Source organism: Ochotona princeps, chromosome 18 (genome assembly GCF_030435755.1).
Source record: "Ochotona princeps isolate mOchPri1 chromosome 18, mOchPri1.hap1, whole genome shotgun sequence".
In the NCBI taxonomy this organism is placed as follows: domain Eukaryota; kingdom Metazoa; phylum Chordata; class Mammalia; order Lagomorpha; family Ochotonidae; genus Ochotona; species Ochotona princeps.
This window is the reverse complement of record NC_080849.1, coordinates 12,667,194-12,687,795: the sequence shown is the minus strand read 5'-3', so window position 1 is coordinate 12,687,795 and position 20,602 is coordinate 12,667,194. Positions and strand designations below refer to the sequence as shown.

Here is a 20,602-nt window from a genome sequence, read left to right as displayed (position 1 = left end):
ACACAGATGTGTCTGACACGTTTGCAGCTTCAGACATCATGGGCTATATTCTGAGATACAAGCCATCCCTGCTGCAACCTAAACTACGAGCCTGTTATTATCCATAAGGCAAATTGTATGTTCCCAACACTTCTGTCTGCTTCCACAATTAGGTAAGCTGCCCCAGTCTTAAGGTAGGGCAGGTTAGAGGGTGGAGAAGAGAGGCAAGCAAGAAACAAGAGAAATCTACAATGCCAACTCCCCACAAGGTCATCACAAGGTCTTTAAAAATCCCTTGTATATCACTTCTATGCTTATCTCCTTATATGCTTGCTGTGGCTCTTGGGTGTGAGATTTGTCTGACCTCAGCAAAGTCCAAACACAATTTACTGCAATCAGAGTTCAAAAGCAGACAGGTCAGAGGTTGGTTCTTGGCTCTGCCAATTGCCAGCTGGAGCAGTGGGCCAGCTATTTCACCTTCTTCCGGCTCAGCTTCCTCATCCACAGTGTGGAGTAAAGAACCCTGACCTTAGAGTACAATCATGACAATCGCTTGAGCGCATGCACACGAGGTTCCCACATAGCCCCCAGTGTGTAAAAGCTCCTCACTATGTGGCAGTATACACAGACTGATCACCTGCTGGGGTTTCTTAAGTAGCTCATATTGTGCATTAGGGCATTAGGAAAGAAAACTATGCTGTCTCGGGGCCGGTGCTGTGGCACAGCATGAAAATCTGTTAGCTTCAACACTAGCTTCCTGTATGACCACTGGTTCCTGTCCCAGCTGCTTCACTTCCCATCCAGCTCCCTGCTAATGCATCTGGGAAAGCAGTGGAAGGTGGACCAGGTGCTTGGGTCCCTGCCACCCATGTAGGAGACCTGGATGGAGTTCCTGGCTGTTGGCTTTTACCTGGCTCAGTCCTGGATGAACCAGCAGATGGAAGATTATTCTCTCTCTCTCTCTCTCTCTGTCTCTGTCTCTGTAATTAGGCCTTTTAAGTGATCACATAAATCTTAGGAAAGATACCATTTTGAAACTTGCAATCTGGCACCTGTGTTATGGCCTAGCACATTAAGCAGCACCTGTGTTGCTGGCATCCCATATGGGCACCACTTCCAGTTCTGGCTAATCCAGTTCCCTCCTAATGTGCCTGGGAAAGTAGTGGTGGATGGCCCAAGTACTTGGACCCATGCATCCACACAAGGGGCCCAGGAGAAAGGCTCCCAACATTGGCTTGGTCCAATTCTGGCCACTGTGGCCATTTAGAGAGTGAATTGTTAGATGGAAGTCTCACTGGCACCATCCTATAAACAACCCAATATCGCTTCCCCCTAGGATATAAAGGCACTTTAAAAACTTCATGAAAATGCCTATTGTTAAAAAACAAATCCACTAATTTTGAAACTTTTTTGCACCAAAATCAATTTATCATTTAATTCCATTTTTTCCTTGAACAATTTGAAGTATGACTCTCCAAGTACCTGAATTTGGTCTGGCAGTTTCTTGCTTCTCTGTCAAATACAATTGACCCATCTTCCAACATGGATTCAATTAGATCATATGTGTAGCTGACCCATAAGACTACAATCTCCAACCTCTCTGGCACTTACCCTGAGTGTGCAGCTGGCTTTGTACCAGTGGTGTGTGTTACATTTGCATTGGACTAAGGGAGTGGACCCATATCCAGTTTTCCATTCCTGACACCTGCAATCCAGGCCATACAGACAGCACAGTACACTAGGATAGTACCCAAAACACGTGCTTCATAAATCCCCAAATGACTTGTTACCCATGCACAAGTGAGACAAAGAGCATGTGACGAAAGGCAAACAATGACGGTATTAGCCATACGGTTCCACTGACCTCATTTTTCCCATAGAAAATATTTTCAGTGAAGGAAGCAGTAATTGATTTCCATTCAAATTCAGGGTCTTTATTTTATTATTTATTTAATTTTTTGTGGACAGCCCTGAAGTAGCACTGCACTAGGCTAAGGTAGAGGCAGAGGATGACAGAAACCCAGGTTCCTAGGAAGACATTTATTTTCAACTACTTGAAAGGCATAGAGGTGGTGAGGGGGGGGGGGAGAGAAGGGAGGTGTAGAGGGAGAGGGAGGGAGGGAGAGAGAGGTATTCCATCTGCTGGTTCACTCCCCAAATGCTTAAAAACCCCCGAGGTTGGGCAAGGTAGGAGTAAAGAGCCAGAAACTCCATGTAGTCATTTGCATAGGTGGCAGGGACAAAAGTTCTGGGACCATCTCCTGCTGCTTTCCCAGGCACTTCAGCAGGAATCTGGACTGGAAGCAGTGTAGCAGAGGCTGGGATGTCTCAAGTCACTAGGATGCAGTGGTTCAATGCTAAACTCCATCCCACCGTGTGGGCAGGCAGCAGCCCCTTGTTTTCTCCAGTTAGGGACTCGCCTCAGCCTACCAGGCAAGCAGGACAGTGGACCTGTTTTCTTCAGTTAATTCCTTCCTTCATGCCTGGGACTCCATGCCACATATTGTGGAAGCAGGACTGAACAAGACTGACACAGAGACTGCCTTCTGGGGTGCCAAAGAAAGTTATGGGGTCCAGCTGTAGTCTAGGGTTAGAGAGCCTGTTGGCTTGGGAATCTAGAACAAGAACAGAGTTGAACAGTGGGACCCAGGTACCAGGTACCTTCTGGCCTGGATTAGTAAAAGAGCCATGCTTTCCATAGAACCGTTCCTGTGGTTGAATGTCCTTATGGTGATTTGCCCTCAGCCTCATAGAGGAGGAAACCTCAGTGCAGAGATTCTCAGATCACTGACTGGGCTAAGAGAAAGGGCATTTTTTCTACAACCTTACCTTGAGAGTTAAGGTATTCCGACCTGCACATCTCGTGGGCCACTGTTCGATCGTCCAGTGCTCCTGGAACATCGCTAAGATGCACTCTGCAGGCACACAGTGGAACAGGTCTGTGTCCCAGTGAGCTCACTGAGGGGGAGGGGCTTTTTACCTGCCAGACACCTGCAGACTGGGGATGGAATACAGAGGCTGGGAGCGCAGGAGGGAGAGTCAGGCCAGTTGCAGACTTTTTCCCTTTGGATTTTGACTTAGATCATTACCTTGAGTTAGTACTGATATTTCTTTAGCTGCTAACACTAAGCTTAAAATTCCAAAGAAGATTTTTTCCTTGGAGTCAAGATGTAAGGGTGAAGGCACACAACAAGTGCAAGAATAGTCAGTTACGAATGTATGATCCCTTAGGAAAAGCACAAATCTGTTGAACTGACAGATACTCGGGCAGAAAAGCACACATTGTCAAGTTCATCAGTGGATTGGCAGGAAGCACCAAGGCCCTGGTGGTGGCGGGCGGGGATTCCCTGTGCAGTGTGCGAATAGATCTCACCTACTCCAAACACTACCACACAGCCAGCTCTGGCAGCCGCAACGTGGGCAACAACATCCTACCCACTTCTATTTATTGTTACTCTGCTGTGGTGCCCACCCCCTCTATATCCGTAGCATTTGGAACCTCAGGGATTGGGCTGGTGACCACTGTGACGCGCACAAGACTGTTGTGGTTTGGGGAGGCGGGAGCTCCTTGGTAGAGGTAACCTGGAGACATGGACAGTAACGCAACTCTTCCCTCTAGTATGCAGAAGCAATGGGATTATACAAAGAACCGGTTGAAACTGCGGCCGGACGGAGCCACCACCAAGAGCGCTGCTGGTGGTGGTGCAGAAGGGAATTCAGGAGGCCGGGACTAAGAAGGGGAGAGGGGCCCGTGAACAGGCAAGTCCTGCACCAGCAGGTGGTTGCCGGATTCATCCGCTCCAGCCCACCCGACCTCAAAGCTTCCTTGGCGCTCAGCCCCCCCCCACCCCCCAGATCAGGGGCTTTAACTCCTAAAGGCAGGAGTGCGGGTGGCGCTGGGTGAGATGGAGGTAAGCGCTAGCTGCAGGATGTAGAAGGGGTCCAGGATGTGAGTAGGGGACAGGGTTACAGGAGGGGGCATGTTCCGGTCCTCCAGCGTCCCAGCGCCGCCGGGCTGGCGATAGGGAGACGTCAGAGCGCTCCTGACCACGCGCTGGCAGAGCCTCCCGCCCCCCTCACCCAGACTCCTGTATAAAGTCGGGGTCCTCTTGGAGGCTGAGCCAGCAGCGGTGAGCTCATCCCAAGTCCGGTTCCTGCCGTAGCTGCTCCACTTGGGAGAGCGCACCGCGCCCAGTCTCACTCAGCCTCGCCCAACCTAGCACAGCCTCCAAGGACTTCGCGCAGGGACCATGCGAAGCTGCGAGTTCCAGCTTGTCCTGCTGGCGCTGGTGCTCTGCCAGGCGCCCCGGGGGGCGGCAGCCCCGGTGTCAGCGGGTGGAGGCACTGTGCTGGCCAAGATGTACCCGCGCGGCAATCACTGGGCGGTAGGTGAGTGTCCTAACCCTGGAAGACGGTTGGAGCGGCCGGGCGGGGGACCTGTCAACTCCCAGAGCAAATCGCCTTCCCATCACCCACCTGGTCCTTTCTTTGAACAACTTTGGGGAGCAGGGTTTCCCAGTGTGCATCTTGGAACCCCGACTCAGCTGGTCATTGCGCTGGGATCCAGGCTGCGCACTGCAAAGCCACAGGTGTGGGGATCTCGGGAGCTGTGCTCCAGCCGTGGGTTTCTAATGGGTTCCGGAAGGGCGCCTCTGCCTGTGCTTTTCTCAGCACCTTTACGGCGATTCCGCAACCACTGTCCTCTCTCCTGGTTTTCCCTTTCTGCAGCGAGCAGACTCAGGCTCGGAATGGCACCTGCTCTCCAAGCCCGCCTGGCCCTTTCTTCACCTCTCGCTCTTTCTAGGTCTCTCCAGATCCACAAACTTTGCCCTCTGCCCCAGCTCCTTTCCCACCCCCCTCTGCCAACTAGTCCCACTCTTACCCATGAGCATAAGAGTTCCCTAGTGTTGGCCACGGCAACCCCAAAGAGGTATGTGGAGCTAGCACGCACCGGAGAGGCGAGCTGAGGCTTCACTCTGCACCACCTGGGAGCTGCTGGTTTACTGGCACTCTCGGACAAACACAAAAAGCTCCCCACTTCCTCACAAACCCTCTCACCTCTGATACCCACAGCCCCGACATTTCCTGGGGAACTGAGAGCTTGTGTAGCTGTCTTCTTCACCATCTATTTAGTGGAGGGAGGAGGCATGGGCAAGGCGCTTAACAACTCGTGTCAACTCACCCACACAGAGCCTTGTTGGCCTGTCATGCAAGGCGTGTGGACAGGAGTGAGGGAAGGGGTGAGGCTGGAACTGTGATGTCTGTGCTTTTATCAGATGAATGGTGAGCTCTGGGCCGCAGAGAAGTCCCCGGTGTTGCCAAACGAACCTTTGGCAAGTATTTCACAGCTGCAGGCATGAAAGGTTATGTGTGGTCTCAGGACAGCGGGAACCCAGAAATCCCATGTGCCTGGGAGAGGCTGAAAGCAAAGAAACCCTGCATTTCAGGAATGAAGGCTATTTAGAAGGTGCTAAGGAGTGGGAAACCTGAGTTCAAATTTCTTCGAAAGTGCTGAAATTATTAGGGGGAACATTGTCTGGTCCAGCCACCAGCCAGGCTGATTAGGTAATCCTTGCGGAGAGAAAGGTGGCCAGGAGAGCTGGCTGGGAAGGTAGCCTCTGGTCATTGCTGGTATGGGCTGGACAGCCCGGATCTGTGTCTCTGCAGCAGTTATCCCCAGCTCCGCAGGGCACCTGCAGAGCACCTGTCACAGTGCCAGTTGCCCAGTGGCAGTTCCAAATGCCATTTTCTGATTTGTTCTCAAATGGACTTGTCCCTTTTTTCTCCCTTTACTGGCTATGCAGAGTTGAGGATTGGGGTTGGGGAGAAAACTTAGAAAATTGCATTTCAGCCTAGAATCATATCGTGAATGAGGGGAAAATTTGTTTTGAGAAACCCAGGGACCATGGGTATGTCAAGTGCTTAGATTTTGGCTTTCAGTTATCTCCATTAATAATGTGTGTTCCCTCTAATCACCAAAGACATGCAGTTTTATTTTAATTATATAACATCAAAGCTAAATGTTGCCCCTACAAGGAAGCCATCGGCACACATCTGCAGCTTGTAAGGGAATTGCTTCTTCCAGCTATCAGGAAGCATGGTGCAGCAAGGAAAACAAGTTAACAGCTTGAACACTTAAATTTTCATGTGGCCTAATGTTCATGGAAATGTTTTGTCTGTGCGATAAAAGCATGGATCAACACAGACATTGGTGACTGGTTCCTATACTCCCATGAAATGTCGCGGCTTGTGCCCGTGGCTTGAGGCTGGTCCCAGAAGACTGAGCATGGAAACACCAGTGTGGAGACGCAGAATGGCTTTACACAAAGTACAGTTCAGGTCAAGTGCAGTTCTAGAAGTACCTACCACTTTCATTTATGCCTTAATGTGCATTTTCTCAAGTTAGCAACTTTTCAAGTTTAGACTTTAAAAAAATTTATTGCTGTTTCAAACTTGCCCCATAGGGTATCTTTAGATGATAAAAGGGAACAAAGGATTTCTCTGAGCAACGTTTCGAAGTGCCTGTCATTTGTCTATGCTGAGATCTCCATAATTATGAAATGGACATGTGACAAATGATGACGAGCAAAGAGGTGGAAGTGGGCAGATCATCCATGTTGCCATGGAGACAGTGACTTGGTTGACAGTAGCCAACTCAAAAGTGAAACAGGACCCGGGGAATTTGTGTTCTTTAAACCATCAGTCTGAGGACCAAGGGTTGGGGGTAGAGGGGTTGAAGTTCAATGTCATTACGATTTGTGTGAATCAACTGCAGAATGGAGATTTTATCTGCCCTCTTTAGGAAGGTCCATGAAATCATTCATGGCAAAAAGGAAGTTGGTATTTGTAGATTAACACCCACCTCCTACACACACACATGCACACACACCCCTCTGTTTCATTGCCAATAACTCCTGCCTCATTTCCAGATTCTTCCCTAGATGATAGGCAATTAGGGGAGGCTAGAGTAACTGAGGTAGTTACAGGGAGCATCCGGGTCCCATTTCTGCCTTCTAATCATCAGGATTCAAATTCCTCTGCAGAACTAAATCTGAATGCATCAGTGCTTCCTGGGGAGTTGGGCAACATAATCACTGTTGGGGATGAAGGTGAGATTGTTTAGTAGATACCTAGGCGCCAAGTTGACCCAGCAAACAGGAGTCAATCATTCAGGATTTTAATTTATCACTTGGCACCATCTCTTCAATAGGAAATTGTGTTAAGTGTCATGTCATCAAGTGATTTGACAAATACAGTGCAATGCAGTAAAAATTCACTGTAAGGCTCCCCCAAGTCTCAGAGGATTAATTTCTCTGTGTCTCATAACTAACATATGATGGCTATTCCTTTCTATAATAGTAGAAAACCATCTGTAGACCTTACTCTCCTCTCTCAAATGAGTTATAGCTACCTCATAGTACTGGAAATTTAAAAAGCCACTGCGAAACAGTAGAGTCTACCTTGTAAGCTGTTTCTAATTCTAGAACGTTTGCTTACTTTTGTGTGATTCTTGACAAGTCTCATTTCCACCGAATCTGTAATGGTGTGGCTCATACAAAACAATCCACAGGTAAACATTCTGTAAACTAGTAAGTGCAATTCACATGACAATGAGCAGGCCTTGGTAAATAGCACTGCTCTTTCACTTCCAAGTGACTTTCTTTCAAATATTATTTATACAATGTTTGCCTTGAATATTTACAATGATAACCCATATTTGAACTATAAAACCCACTTGCTTTAAAATAAAAGTACCATGGTTTTATGACTAAGAAATTCTAAGGTTTTATAAAGCTCCATTGTGGAGAATTTGGGGAAAAATCAACCAAAGACAATAAATACAAAGATTTCAGCAATGGACTCACAAATATGTTAAGAATGCAGCCCTTGAATTCTACACCCACGACTGTCCTTATATAATCTTCATTTACATACATAAGTTTCCAAGTTTTTAATGGTTTGGTATCCTTAACACTAGCATTTATTTATTTAAAAGCAGGTACACAGTCTTTGAGCTATGACTATATCAGACAGCAGATTCTACATTTACGTGACTCGGAGGCATTAGTCAAAAGTTGTTTTCAACCTGTTTTTCACTACACTCAATAAATTGTAATTTCTAGGTGAAGTTTCCCAGGTTCAATCTCAGCTAGAGTTCTGAGAGAGTTTAAATGAAAAATTCCTTTGGTACATTTGTATTACATATAAGACTTTTTTTTTTAATCACACAAAGGAAAGCAACAAGACTTTTATGTTCAGAAGCAACTCAAAATTGGCTGGGGAAGATTTTTAAACTTCCTCTTTCAGTTGGAAATGGAAGGTGGCACACAGAATTGATGATAGAATTTAAGATTTGGAAGTTTCCTTAGATGTAACTAGTCAATTGTGTTCATGTTATAGTTGAGGAAATGGAAGACTGCAGATACTCAATGACCTAGCATAGGTCAACTAGCTAGTGGTTGGTAGAGGTGCTGGAATCAAACTTGGGGTCTTGAATTGCAGTCCTGAATTTGGTCTGGGACATTGCACATTTTGACTAAGGCAGAATCTGTCACTTCTGAAGTAACTTGTAATAACCAAATGCTGTTTATTTTCCTCCTTTATCAATAGGAAGCAGCAGAAATGTAATTGGCATCTTTTTAAACTTCTCATTCATTTGTTCCCCTTGGTGAACTGTACTGTCTGGCATTATGGTTTGGTTTTGTTTTTCCAGGACACTTAATGGGGAAAAAGAGCACAGGAGAGTTGCCATACACTGCTGAAGGAGACAGCCTGAAGCAGCAGCTGAGGCAATCTATTCAGTGGGAAGAAGCTGCAAGGAATCTGCTGGGCCTCATAGAAGCAAGAGGAAGTAAGAACCACGAGCCGCTGGGCAATCTGCAGCCTACGTGGGATTCCAAGGAGAGCAACAATTTTGAAGACACAGGTTCAAAGCACAAAGAAAGGTAAAACACACATCCCCAAGAGGAGGGAGGGAGATATCTGCGGGGAGCTGGATGGAGGGAATATTTAATTAAGAATAAAATTGCTTTTGATGTGTATTAGATTTACATGACAACAAAATATCTAAGAGAAATTGATGAGAACAGGGTTATTTTGGCTCATCATTTTGGAGATTCATAGTCCAAGATAGGGCAGGTCCCATTGGTTTGGCCATCTGATCAGAGTAGAGTTTGGCAATGGTGGAACACAAATGGAGGAATGATCATAGAGAGACAGAAACCTACAGAGGGGACGGGAGAGAGGAAGGCAGGGAGAGGGAGGAAGAGGGAGAAGGAGGGGAAGGGGGAGGAGGAGGAGGAGAGGGTGAGATGGATAGGTCCAACCCAGTTTTTACAACCAGCCTTCTTGGAAGAACTATCTTCCTAGACCATGCCTTCTAATGACCTAAGGACCTCCCATAAGGCCCACCTCCTAAATACTCTGGTTGGATCAAGTTTTAAACCTCTGAGTACCATGAACTTATAACTGGGGAAATTAAATGTCACATGATATCAGGAGCTCTGTCTTACTTATTCATAAATGATAGTTTCTGTAGGGGCTGTGAAAGCTAACACCAACACATTTTAAGCAAATTAATAAACAATTTCCATACTATCCTTTCTTTTGACCTGATAAGATTACTTTTTCCTATTAATATATCAAAAGGATACTGCTTTTCAACTCAAGTTTGGGAGTTTTATTAGGAATTATATTTATTTGCAATTGTGTGTTGGAGGAAATATTTTAAACTATCAGTTCTTACCAGGGATATTTCAATAGTGAGGTGACATTGTGTTTGAATAAACCCTCTATGGGTCTACAGATATGTCTATTTTTGGTGAACATATGAAGAGTCTATTCATGTGTATTTTCAGAAGAAAGCAGTTCTGTTTGCCACCTAATGTGCAAACCAATGCTTCCCCATATTTGTTCCAAGACTATCTAGCTCAGGTTTCATATCAATATTTTGAAACTTGATCCTATGTGAGATCAAATGTATGATTATCCATCCCATCTATTATTTAAAGGGGATAGAGGGCAGCACACCAAATTGGCAGTGTTTACAAAAATAGTAACTAGAACAAAAAAAGAATAAAACCTGCAGGAAAAAAGACAGCTGGGAATGATGTGATTATAGCTAATAAAGGCCAATAATAATTACAATGGCAATAATAATAATGACCAGTTTCACTGAGAGTTTATCAACATCCAGATTCTAGGTTAAGTAGTTTATGTCCATTTTCTCAGTGTATGCTCATAGCAACCACAGAAGGATTCTGTTATTCTCTCCATGTCAGAGGAGCAGAAAGCAAGACAAGTTTTGCACTGGTAAATCCAGGACATACTTTCTTCTACATTCAGTGTCTTGCATGACACCTTTTGGAGGACGGTCCTCACTGACCTTAAACAGGAAGGATGCAAGATACAGCAGCAGCTCCTAGTTCTCATTGCTTCCAACAGCACATTCTAAGACTTTTCAACCAGCCAGCTTGGAGAGCTCTCTCCTTTACTTTTGCACAGTGGTTAGCTCTTTGATTCATGATCTGTTTGCCCCGCTTCAGCCAGTCTCTTCAGAGGGAGGTTTTTATGTTTCAGTGTCCTTCTGTCTGCTAGGGATTTTCTATGTTAATGCACTGGGCATCTAGAAAGAAAAATTTTAGCAGCTTTCTTTCAGAAAGACAACCTGTATTAACCAATTCAGAAATAAATACCTTGTCCAAGGTGCTGAGAGACTGCCCACACCTGTGTTACAGGTGCTATGTGATCAGCCCCCCAGTTGGTTGACAGAGGATACACTGTGGGGGTTCTGTGGGCTTGTGGCTGACTCCTCAGCTCCTAAGGGGCATGTCTCAGCTCCTAAGGGGCATGTGCTTTACCAGAGTTCTGGTAGCTGGATGTCCAATAGCACCCTATTCCCCTGTTGAAAAGTAACAAAAATCACCCCCACAAAGCTATTGAAACTAAAGTTGTAAACACTGAAACAGATTCATCCTTATCACTCATTCAGAAAATACTCACACGTGATCATGGTTATGTGCCTCAGCTGCCTCACTGATGAACCCAACAGCAATGTCCAGTTGGAGCTGCTTTCCTCTACTGCTTATCTTTGCAGCTTTCTTGAGAAATTCAATTCTATTACTCAAGGATCAAAGCTGTCCTGCCCTATTGAGAAGCTCATTCTGCAAATTTGAGGGGGGAGTGTAAAAGGTGAGCTCCAGAAGGGTATGGGAGTGGCAGCATTATGGGATGGCTCAGGTGGGCAGCCACCGGGAGTGACTGCCTGAAGACAGAGTGAGCTGAGAGGCCATGTTTTCATGATCAGGCCTTGCTTCTCTACTCTGTGTATTTTGCCTTGAAGTTAGAAAGCTCATCCTCTTTCATTCCACCTCAAGTTAAATAATTAGCCCTTGCACACAGAGTCCTGTTCTTTTGGATACATTCCTCAGTACAGTGAGAAACAGGTGCAATGGTTTGTTTCATCTTTATGCAGACAAAAACAGTCCATCTCTCCTCCTGGCTTGGAAATTCCACCTCGAAGTATGTCATGAAGACAACCGAAAATATTTTACAATTATCTTCAAGAAGAAGTAAATATCTTATTGAAGAAGCGGCAGTGCCGAGAGAATAATTCTATTAGAAAGCCACATATCTCCCGGAGTTGGGGAGAAGCTTAATAACGTAATCAACCATCACCAGAATTAGGAGTTTTTCAGAGGCTGCAGCCTTTTCTTAAAATTAAAACTATCCACATATGCTCTCTGTTCCCATTTTCATAATAAAACATCAAGTCTCATGACCAGCCCTCCCAATGTTAGAGTTAAAAATGCTGAGCGTCTCCTGTGTGTCGACAACAGAGATATTTGCTTAATTCAGGGAAGATTTGTGTGAATCTGCACTGATCGAATCTTTCACATGCTGGCAGTCTCCAGGAGGCCAGCCACTGCTTCTCAAGGTTAACTGTGCTCCTGCTTTTTCTTACATCCTTCTGTTCTCACAAATCTTTTCATACTATTCTGAAAGTAGCAGAATTGTGACTACATGATTTCTGTGCCTAGACCACCATCCCAGGCCTGGACCACCACCCTGGACGAGGCCATGTGCTGTTCTAAGTTTCAGGGCTTTTTCTGCTCACCTATGTGTCCCCTTGGTCACATGGGCTTCAACCGTTGTCTGTGATAGTCTTGGGTTGTTCTTTCATTGAATAAGCATGAAAAAAAATCAGTGGAGAATGACCCACACAAGGTAGTTATGGAAAGCAAGTAGATGTGCTATGTGTGTCCTTACTTGGATAGCACTTTTCTCACTGTCCCATCAAATCAGTCCAGAGAAGAGAAAGGTTTCATTTCTCAATATTTTAAGTTCTCCAAAGAAAGCTCCAAATACAGCAAAAGCAGTGTGCAGTTCCTAATGCCAGTGGTGATGACAGTTTCTGCTGAAGCCCTCCTTGAAACAGCTCCTCCTCTCCACCCCTCGGACCTGCTTGCCTCCAGGCCCTTGGCACACCTCAGTTCCTTCCAACTTCACCTCCACTCCCTCGAGCCAGACCTGCCAGCCTCAGTCTTCCAAGCCCTTGGGAGAACTTCTCTGGAGCTCCTCCTCCCTCCACTGCACATCTGGTCCCTTGTAAGGCCTGTGACTTACATGGCAAGGTGCAGGATTGCATCTCCAGGCAGGTGGGAGGCCCTCAGCTCACGGGGGAAAGCAAAGCTAATTGACATGTGTGGGAATCGAACCCCAGGCCCTGGGCTCATTAGTACCTGGTTGAAAGAGTGGAGCTGAGAGCAGGTTATCACCCACCTGGGAATAAGAGAAGTTCTGTTATTAGAAACAAATGGCTGGTCTGGAAATTGAGGCAACTGAGCTGCCAGAGAATCGTGAGAAGAGAAAGAAGCCCTAGTCAGAGGGGAAAGCGTTTCCTTCTCTCTGCATCAGAGGACTAGATGCGAACCAAGAAGTATTTTCGAATCCCAACTCTTCGTTCCCTTTCAGCCTTAGTTCAGCTGAGCAGAAGCCACAAAAAATAAACCACAGCAACTGCAGGCCTGGTAGGAACCCCAAATTCTCTTCCCACGTTGCCCACACTACTACCATTCAGTCCCAGGTTCTGGATGTGTCAGTGTGATACAAAAACTAGCTCCAAGTGGTGTAACGAGATGCTGGCAAAGAAAGCCAGGCAAGAAGTAAAACCCCACGTTCCCTGCATCCCCCTATTTGCCTGCCACTCTACAAATAAGCTCCCAGTGATCGTACATTTGACTTCCACATTGGTTCAAGCATACCCGAGTTATCATATTAGGTACATACAGGTACATACTAATCTGATCTCACACATACCATCAAGCACAATAGTGCCAAAGAGAAAAGTGGAGGTTACTTTCTGTCTTGGAGAATAACCATAGATCTCAAATACTAGGTGTGCAAAACCAGCTGGGGGCTTGCCAAAGACCTCCAGACCCCAGATTTTCCAGTTTGGTAGGTATGGGGTTCACCCAAGAATCGATCTGCCTAGCAAGTTCCCAAGTGGTGCTTGCGTTTGTCGGGACTGGCCTGACTTCAAGGATTAGACTGCAGCATCTCTGTCTGCTGACCTTTTTCTCATATCTTTTCAAGCTGGTAGAAATTCTGCACCAGGTTCTCACAGGAGAGGAAGGAAGACGCCCCTAGCTGAACGAACAATGGAAGCCTCCTTCAAGGGAGCGAAATCACATCCTTAAGAGACTGCGTCTCTGCAAGCAGCACTGCCACTGGATCATCAACAAGATCTGCTTTGTGCGAAATATTTAACTATCCTAGTCTCTTTTGAGCTTGACTCAATTCATGATTTACAAGCAGCATCTTCTGGTCTAAACTTGTTAGTTGTGAACAGTTGTCCAAAAACTGTCTTCTGATAAATGCTTTTGATATCTAGGCTATGTGTTGATTAGAGTCAAGGCCCCAATCTGTTACTGTTCACAATAAAAGCTTAACCCATTGTTCAAAGGGCACATTGTACCCTTATTTCAATCCCAAAAGACAGGACAGTGTGGCCGAGGTTAGCAAACATCTCAGTGATGTGTTTGTGCCCTCACTAAGTCAGGCTGGATTTCCAGCCCCTCCCTTTGGAAGGCCCCTTAGAGATTCCTTGCAGTGACTGACAGCCTTTCTAGAGGCTACTGCTGAGAGCTCCTACACACTCAGTATTACTGTTGGACTGTGTTTAGTTAAGGTTCTATAAAGGGGCAGAATGGAAAGGATGTATATCCAGACTATGTAGGAGGGCTTTTAGGTCAATTAGCTCACCTGACTATGATAGCTGAGCTGCCGTACAGCGGGTTGTCTATGGGCTGGAGACTCTGGGATGGAAAGAACAAGTTCACTCCAAGCCCAAAGGTCCCTGGCCAGGGAAGCCCAACACGCACTGGGTGCCAGCAAGAAGGTTGCTGGTCTAAGTGTTGGAATCAAAAGGCCAGTGACTGCTGGCTGAGGTAAATCAGGGACACCACAGCTCTGAGTCGGAGACCAATTCACGTTCTGTGTGAAGTGTCTGCAGATCCCCAACAAGCGCTTGGTGCACCTGCACAAGGCAGGACATTCCTATCTAGTCCCTTCAACTTGCGCACTAATCTCATGTGGAAACACCTTACAGATACACCCAAAATAAGACTTCTCCAGCTACAGAGTCAAGCTGACAACTAAAATTAGCCATCACAGGTGCCCTTAGTATGATCAGGTAGGTTGTTGGTGTTGCTGATACACTCCTCACCTCAGTCCTGTAAACTGAGAATCACCATTCCCATTTAACAGATGGGAAAGCAGAGGATCGAGAGATCACATGACGTGCTCAAGGTACCATCGGAGGCGGAGCTGGAACCCAAACAGTTATCAGACTGTCTGCATTACTTTCTTGAAACCTCTCAGTATATTTAAGCCTAGCAAGTAAGCACCATTTCTTCAAAATTCCAGTGCCAATCTGGGCAGGGAAGCAGCCCCCTGTGCCAGATTTAGCCAACTCCGAAGCATAAGGGTAAGAGGCCTTGGATAACGACTTCTTTGGCCTTCAGAGAACAGTGGCCTGGTGGATCCTTGAGTCTCTCCAGTTCATTTTTATCACAACATTTGCAATTGAACAGATTCTGCAGCTTCTTGCCATATGTTTAGATTTGTCTTCACTTAGGAAAATCACATTTGAAACCTTAAAGAGCTTTATCTTGCTTCAGATTGGCAAAGAGCCACGGAAGAGGTTACATGTTCTCGCTAATCGCCTCTAAAATTGTGTTGGTTCACAACTTGCACAGAGGCAAGATCCAGGGACAGGAACTGGGCTTGCAGTGTCCTTCCGCCTTCCTCTCCCGGGCTCCTGTTCTCTGCCTTGGGGGCCTCTCGGGCCTCATTTCCAGGTGCTTGCTCCTGGCCCATCAACCCAGAACTCTATGGTGCTAATATGGAAGGCATGAGTTCTCTCAGCAGGATTTGCCTTTGGAAAGGACACGCATTACGATAAAAAGAATCTCCCAGATCCTGGGGAAGTTTTCTCTAGCAGAAACCTTTCAGGCAAGGAGAAAAATGTTCCTGGACACAAAACATGTGACTGGAATAAGCCCACCTAGACTGCCCCCTGTGCCGGTCTCGCGAGAAGCCCAGGCACTCTCCTGTCTCAGCAGGAGTGATGTTTTCTCCCAGCCTTGACTGGAAGATGACACTCCTGACTCTGTGTTCCTCTGTACCAAGCCCAGCACAAAGCTCAAAGCACCCTTTATTTGCTGGAGCAACTTCCCCACCAGGACAACTTTCCTGTATTTGCTTGCTAGTGGCACTACATCACGTATCTTCATGAGCCCATAGGGTCTAGTTCTTGCTTGCTGCAGATCACAGCAACCACCTCAAGCAGTTTAAGTGGAAAGGAAGACATTTGCGAGTGGATAGCAGGCAAGCAAGCAACTGCTTCAACTTGCAACTTCAGTGCCCAAAGCCATACCTTTGGTGGGGTTGATGAGACAGTGACTCCCAGAACTCTGCCGGATCTGAGTCTCTGCCATTGCCTGGGCCACCACCTGCACCCACCACACCTCCCACCCATGGCTCATTCTCAGAGTCCAGATTGAAGGTGTCTGATTGGTGGAGCCCCCATCACAAACCTGTCTCCAGCTGTCACAGGGACTGGGAAATGTAGCTTTTAGGATTCCATAAGGAAACCTGGAACTAAAGTCAGGGCATTCTTTTGTAATAGAGAAGGTGTTCAAAACATGTGAACAGTCCCCACAAGATTTCTCCCCTCCCTCTGCCACCTCTCCAAAATCTGCCCCCTTGATTTCCACCCAATTCTAGTGTAGGGAACATTAGACCTCATCCATCTGGGATTTGGTGAAACTTGGTCTCTGCACAGCACACAGGCCAGGTGTGTGCCCATAGTAAGAACAGACAATGGCTTTAAAGAATTGCCAATAGCCAGGACTCCTTGTAGCAAAAACAGGATCTTAAGGAATAATAAAAGGGAAGAAAGCCCTAACAGCTTTCCAGTGTGTTCCTTTTAAGAACAGCCCTCTTTGTTGTTGCTGTTAAGTGCAGCAGGACAGTTTGCTCCGGATAATTTGGCAGTCTCTGCTTACGATCAGAGGTTCAATGACCCACTGAACAGGCATTTCAAGCAGTGCAGAACAATTCCCAGCCTTCGAATGCCCACCTTTCAGCTCCTCCTGAGGGTATTTGATCACCACAGAGCCTTTTTCCCAGCTGAGCTGCATGGGGAGTCACTTGAGTAGAATGTGGGAATTGCATTATTTACTTCTGCAGCCCTGGGGTTGCTTTCATCAGACCACGTGAAAGAACTCTTCCAAGGAAGTCACACAATGAGCTACTGCTGCTGCCAAGGTTGAAGGAGCCATGTTCGTCACATGCTCTGCCAGGTTCCTAGCAAGCCTCTCCGGGCTTTGTGTCTTCCAGCCAACCACCATAAATGAGACCCGGGTAAGCACTGGGTCTAGCAGTTAAGATGCTTGCATCCTGTACTAAGGTGTCTGGGTTTCGATCCTTACTCCACTTCCAATCTAGCTTCCTGCTTACATACACTGTGGAGGCAGCAAGGATAGCTCAATACATGGAGCCCTGCTGCCCTTCCAGGGACCTGCATTGAGCTCTCAACCCCTGACCTAGACTGGCTATTGTGTGCAGGTGTGAAGTAAACGGTGGGTGGGAATGCGCGCTCTTCTTTTTGCCTTGCAACTAAATAGATTTCTTTAAAAAAAAAAATAAGACCCCCCCCCAACAAAAAACAGACAACTCACCCCTTGTTGCTTCATCCATGCTGTATAGCATAAGTCGGAAAGGCTCTCACACGCTGGCCATCATACACTCCAAATGGCTCATTCATGTTATATAAAGTTCATTCTGAATTACACATACCCACATAGTTACGTACCATCTGAACGGCTCATTCATGCTGTACAGCATGCAGTCTGAATGGCCTGGGAGACAGCTGGTCAGTGCACTCAGCCTGAGAGAACCACCTGATCAACAGCAAGGATACAATACGTTGAAAGGCCTCAGGTCTCAAGAAAGAGAATGTCAAGGCTATTGTCCTTCCATCCTCTGATGTTGTCACTATTTATTCCCTTTCCAAGAAGGTTACCTGGATTATTTTACTCAGAAGAGATATTTAAATTCGAAGAGTATATTTTGGGTATGATAAAATATGATCATATTTTTTTAAATCCTGTTTCCCTATTTCATTAGCTCTGATTTTTTAGTTTATTATTTCCAAATGAGATATTTCCTCTGTTGACAACCCAGAACCCTTTTATTTGGGAACACAAGGCACTTTGGCTATCAGCTGTATCCATATTGATTAGAGATCATACTTATTAGAGATTTATTGATTAGATTGTATTCTGATCCATGAGGCCACACCTGAAATAAGAGAGAACCTTAACTTTCTGTGATGCCATTGGGAGCCTCGAGGCACAATCTGTAGTTTTCCGAAGTTTCTTTCTGTCATCATTCACAAGAGGGCTGCTACGCTCCAGCCAACACACACCAAGCTAACTCAGGAGCGACAAAGGGAACCAGGAAAAGATGGCGTCTAGATTACCAAGGCAATGCTTTTTCAGGAATTCTCAGCCTTCGTGCTTTAGGTAGAAGCCCCGCTTGTCCGGGCTCAGTCCATTTCTTCCTCTCCTCACCCCGCAGGACAAGTGGTCATTACTGTCACAACACGGTGGCTGTTCTGACTCCACCGCTGAAGTAACCAAGAGTGAAAAGAAACATGGTGACTGCCTGATGGCTTCTCCAGGGCGCCCTGTCTTTGCTAGTCTGGGGCTCAGACTTGAGTCCAAGTTGAACAGCCACAAGCCAGACTCAAGGGGGCGCTCACTCCTTCCTAACGGGCTCCTGGGGGCTGGAGGGAGAAAAGGTGATTAAGTGTGGGAAACTACCCAACTCAAGCAGTCAGGAGTAGCTTATTAAAAATTGGGCTTAATCTTGAACTCTCAACATCAAGAGATTTCGAAATTGGGCTTAATCTTGAACTCTCAACATCAAGAGATTTCACACAGAAATTCAGGTGGCGAGTTTATCTAGGATCGCTAAGAGGGGCTGCTGGGCCCGCTTCTCCTGGAGATGGTCACTGCTAGTGTTTTGCATGTGGATGAAGCACACACACCTCCACTTTGTCACAGTCCCCGCCACACCCTAGTGTCTCCCCTGCCTGCTTCATTTGCTTCCGTTAGCTGGCCATCCATTCTCAGCACTTGAATGAGAATGCGGGGTCCACTGGGGCCATCTTCAGCTTTCCCACATGCATTAACAGGGACCCAGATCAGAAGTGGACCAATTAGGATGTGAATTGGCACCCATACGGGATGTTGGTGCCACATGTGGTGGTTTAACTCACTGGATATAACACCAGCTCACTTTACATATAAATGACATTTCCTGGGGGTAGGCACAGTGACAGATTCCCAGTGGCCCTAGTAGCCTCTGAGGGTACACCTCAGCCCTGCCTCACTGCCAACACTTTGGGATATCCACGTGGTTCCCAGAGCATAACTAAGGAAACAGGTGACCTGGCTGATGAGGTGCCTTAGGGACTTAGTTCCTTGTAGACCTCACCCAGGGTTTTCCAGCTGGTTTCACAGTTCCTGCTGAACCGGAAGGCAGACCCGCCATCCCCAATCTGACAGTCTCTTATCTGTGCCTCAGCAAATCCAAGGACACTGCATCATCCCAATTGTCCTTCCCAAGAGACACTGAGACAGTCCTACCATGACACCACGCAGCCCCAGAGGCCTCTCCGCACAGCCCCGGGCTGTCCCCCACCCACGCTGTACCTGCCTGACATCCGCACCAGGGGCCCCAACTCCCTGCAAACACCTTCTGTAACCTCCCTTGAACCAGGAGCAGAAGGTTCTTGAAATGGTCTACTACCCTGCCTGGTCCCCTGCCTGCCTCCCAACCAAGGTGCCAGTCTCACCAGGCTCCTCCAGCTCCATGTGCCACCATGCCCTTGGCTGCCACAGGCTTCGGAGCATCCTGCTGGCACTCCTGACCTAGCTGTCCTCAGAGAAGCCTTCACTGTCACATACACATTGGAGAGCCCTCTCCTATGCTTTGCCTCATTTCTTCCAGTGGCCACATTGTTGCAAGATAACACTATCCATAGAAGCAGGAGAAGCACACGCTTGGTTTCCTCTTACAGAACCTGCACGCTGTTTAGAAAAACGTACGCCTCATTCCCACCAGTACTGAGTAGTCCACTCTCTGGTAGCCTTTGAGGCAGTCATTATGTTTGTTTCAGTCATTCTGAAATGACACAAGATGCATAAATATTAATCATATTCCTGTGTACTAAAGAACACAAACATCGAAGTTTAAAATGCAATAGCAGGGCCCGGCGCGATAGCGTAGTGCTTAAAGTCCTTGCCTTGTACGCACCGGGATCCCATATGGTCACTGGTTCTAATCCTGGCAACCCTGCTTCCCATCCAGCTTCCTACCTGTGGCCTGGGAAAGCAGTTGAGGACAGCCCAAAGCTTTGGGAACCTGCACCCATATGGGAGACCCGCAAGAGCTCCTGGTTCCTGGGTTCTGATTGGTTCAGTTCCAGCTGTTGCGATCACTTGAGGAATGAATCATTGGGCAAAAGATCTTCCTCTCTGCCTCTCCGCCTTTCCAATAAAAATAAAAATCTTAAAAAAAAAAATAATAGAGCCCGGTGCGGTGCCTCAGTGGCCAAATCCTTGCCTTGCACATGCCAGTTTGTGTCACGGCTGCTCTACTTCCAACACAGCAGTTTTCTTGCAGCCCAGTAAAGCAGTCGAGGACAGCCCAAGTACTTGGGCCCCTGCACCTGTGTGGCATACCGAAAAAAAATATCCTGACGGTTTATGATTAGCTCAGCTCAGCTCCATCCAGTCATTGCAACGACTTGGAGAGTGAACCAGTGGATGGAAGATTTTCTTCTGTCTCTTCTTCTCTCTGTACACCTGCTTTTCCAATGAAATTAATAAATTTTAAAAAATAAAATAAAATGCAATATCACGCTGAAGATGAAATAGTGAGACATACACTCAAAGGTGCGCATGAAACTCTGATTTTAACCTGCCTCTCCCTGATGCTGAAAGGTGTGGAGTTTCTTTCCTGGTGTTTATCCACCATCTGGGTGTCCCCC

The 20,602-nt window shown here is 46.7% G+C and overlaps 1 protein-coding gene across 1 annotated transcript; it reads left to right on the top strand.

Annotated features, from left to right (window-relative positions):
- Nucleotides 1–4,147: 4,147 nt before the first annotated feature.
- On the top strand, nt 4,148–13,917 carry GRP (gastrin releasing peptide). Its single transcript, XM_004579666.3, has 3 exons — nt 4,148–4,368; nt 8,693–8,924; nt 13,573–13,917. Exons 1-3 carry the CDS (start codon nt 4,230–4,232, stop codon nt 13,577–13,579), a joined length of 378 nt encoding a protein of 125 aa, XP_004579723.3. The 5' UTR covers nt 4,148–4,229; the 3' UTR covers nt 13,580–13,917.
- The last annotated feature ends 6,685 nt before the right edge of the window (nt 13,918–20,602 follow it).

Coding starts and splice junctions, on each gene's coding strand:
- GRP (XM_004579666.3), top strand. CDS start 4,230: ATGCGAAGCTGCGAGTTCCAGCTTGTCCTGCTGGCGCTGGTGCTCTGC. Junction 4,369..8,692: donor CGGCAATCACTGGGCGGTAG/GTGAGTGTCCTA, acceptor TTGTTTTTCCAG/GACACTTAATGGGGAAAAAG.